Source organism: Buceros rhinoceros, unplaced genomic scaffold, assembly GCF_000710305.1.
Source record: "Buceros rhinoceros silvestris isolate BGI_N320 unplaced genomic scaffold, ASM71030v1 scaffold25374, whole genome shotgun sequence".
Taxonomy (NCBI): domain Eukaryota; kingdom Metazoa; phylum Chordata; class Aves; order Bucerotiformes; family Bucerotidae; genus Buceros; species Buceros rhinoceros.
The window spans coordinates 1-1989 of NW_010410348.1; the positions used below are offsets into that span (position 1 = coordinate 1).

The 1989-nt window shown below is 61.9% G+C and overlaps 1 protein-coding gene across 1 annotated transcript in view; it reads right to left on the minus strand.

The window, feature by feature from the left end:
* Positions 1-364: 364 nt before the first annotated feature.
* Positions 365-1989, minus strand: part of SLC7A4 (solute carrier family 7, member 4) — a gene marked incomplete at its 3' end in the record, with an annotated part of 2843 nt that continues 1218 nt past the window's right edge. Inside the window, exons 3-4 of the mRNA XM_010135594.1 lie at positions 1225-1895; positions 365-473 (exon numbers count right to left, since the gene is read on the minus strand). Coding sequence (XP_010133896.1) covers positions 365-473; positions 1225-1895 — 780 coding nt within the window. The remainder of the gene's footprint in view (positions 474-1224; positions 1896-1989) is intronic.

Below are 1989 nucleotides of genomic sequence, written 5' to 3' on the forward strand. Positions count from 1 at the left end.
GGAGGACAAGGACCCTGCTACGCGTTCAGGGCAGGGCGGGCACCCCAGGGAGGGGAAGGGTCTTGCTGGGAAGGACTTCCTGAGCCCCAGGGATCTGCCTTGGGAGTTCTGGTCCAGAGTGTGACCCAAACCTCAACGAACTGTGACATTCTGGGAACCAGAGAAGGTCAGGGAGATGCTGGAGAGCTCAGCTTGGGTCTCCAAAGGGGAACCGCGGGCAGAAAAGGATGTGATGAGCTTTATAAACCTATCAAGAGGGAGAAGAGCTGCCGAAGTGGTTGGCTGGTGCTGGGATGAGCCCGGTTCCTGCCTCCCCGAAGGAGACGTGGCCCTCCCGGGGTCACGCTGCCACTGGAGCACTCACCTAAGAGCAGCCAGATAGCGAAGCGGAGCCACGTCATGTAGCTGAGCTTCAGCATCAGGTAGATGTTGAGGACGATGCTCAGCGCCGGGGAGAGGGGCACCAGGGGGATCTGTGGGAGAAAAGGAGCTGGGGCAGGGCTGAGACCTGCAGGAGCACGTTCCCCATCCTTAAAACCACGGAGACAAAAGGCAGCACTGGTGACTGTTGGGGACAGAGTGTCTGTCACCCCGGGCTTTCTGAAAATGACTTTTTTGGGGGCAAAAGGCAACCAAAGGGCACAGTGGAAGGTCTGGGAGCTGGGAGCCAGGCTGGCAGGGTGGGCATGGGCTCTGGAAACAGCCTCATCACAAGGACCCAACAGGCTCCTGGCACAACCCCGAGCCAACATGGTTCTTGCTGGAGGAGCTGTGGCAGGGGCAGAGCGTGGAGGTGGTACCACTGGTGAGACTGTCCACGTGGCTGCGCTGCACTGGGGCCCAGACTGGCTGGAAACTGGAGAGTGGGGAGCACGAGAGGCACAGAAGTGGTGAAGGCAGGAGTTCCACCACCTAGCTCAAGGGCAGGGCAAAGGCAGAAGGGGCTGGGACAGGCAGGAGGGGAGCGGGAGGGGTGGGGGTGTGGAGGAGGGACCCCAGGGCAGGCAGGAGCAACCCCGTGGGCTGGATGCAGAGCTGCTGGGCATGTCCCCTCCTGGGGACTAGTGACCGTGCAGCACCTCCCCACCCCCGGTGCTCGCTGACACCCTCCTCCCCCTCCAGCAGTTGTGGTGCTTTCCCCAGAGTGGTGTGACCAGGGCATCCCACGGGACCCTCAGAGCTGCTCCCACCCTCCTGACCCTGGCAGAGGGACTGATCCTGTACCTGGAAGGTCTGGATGCTGAGCTGCTGCTCGTGCGCCCAGATGAGGAGGAGGCTGAGCAGGAAGCCCAGGCTGAAGAGGACCAGCAGCAGGGAGTAGCTCCAGGTGGGCAGGTGGAGGTGAGTGTTGCCGAACACCAAGACAGAGCAGAGGCAGATGGCGGACACCATCAGAGTCACCACGGCCACCGTGACCACCTCGCCAGGGTAGAAGTTGCTGAGGAACTCCAGGTAGGGCTCAAAAGCTGCCTTCAGCTGCCCCGGCTCCCGGTGCTCTTTGCTCTTGTCCCTGTCCACCAGCTGCAGCTTGTCAGAGAAGGACTCGTACTCCTTGAGCTCACTGCCAGATGGACCCTCGTGGGGCTCGGGGTTGGGTCGGCTACCAGGTGCCGGAACATCCACCTTCTGCTGCTGGAAACGCAGGACGATGATGCTAGCGGCCACGAAGGTGTAGGCCAGCAGTGTGCCGATGGACAGGAACTGCACCAGGGCCTCCAGGTCGAAGATGAGGGCCAGCAGGGCCATGAGCAGCCCAAAGACCACGATGCCGACGACGGGCACCTGCGTGCGCGGATGCACTCGGGAGAAGACCCGAAAAAAGAGCCCGTCCTCAGCCATGGCATAGACGATGCGTGGCAGGGAGAAGAGGTTGCTCAGCAGGACCGTGTTCATTGCTGAGGGACAGGTAGGAGAAGAAGGACCACGTCAGACCCAAACCACCCTGGTTCCCAGCCCCTATCACAAGCGGGGCAGGCAGCTGCCACCGCT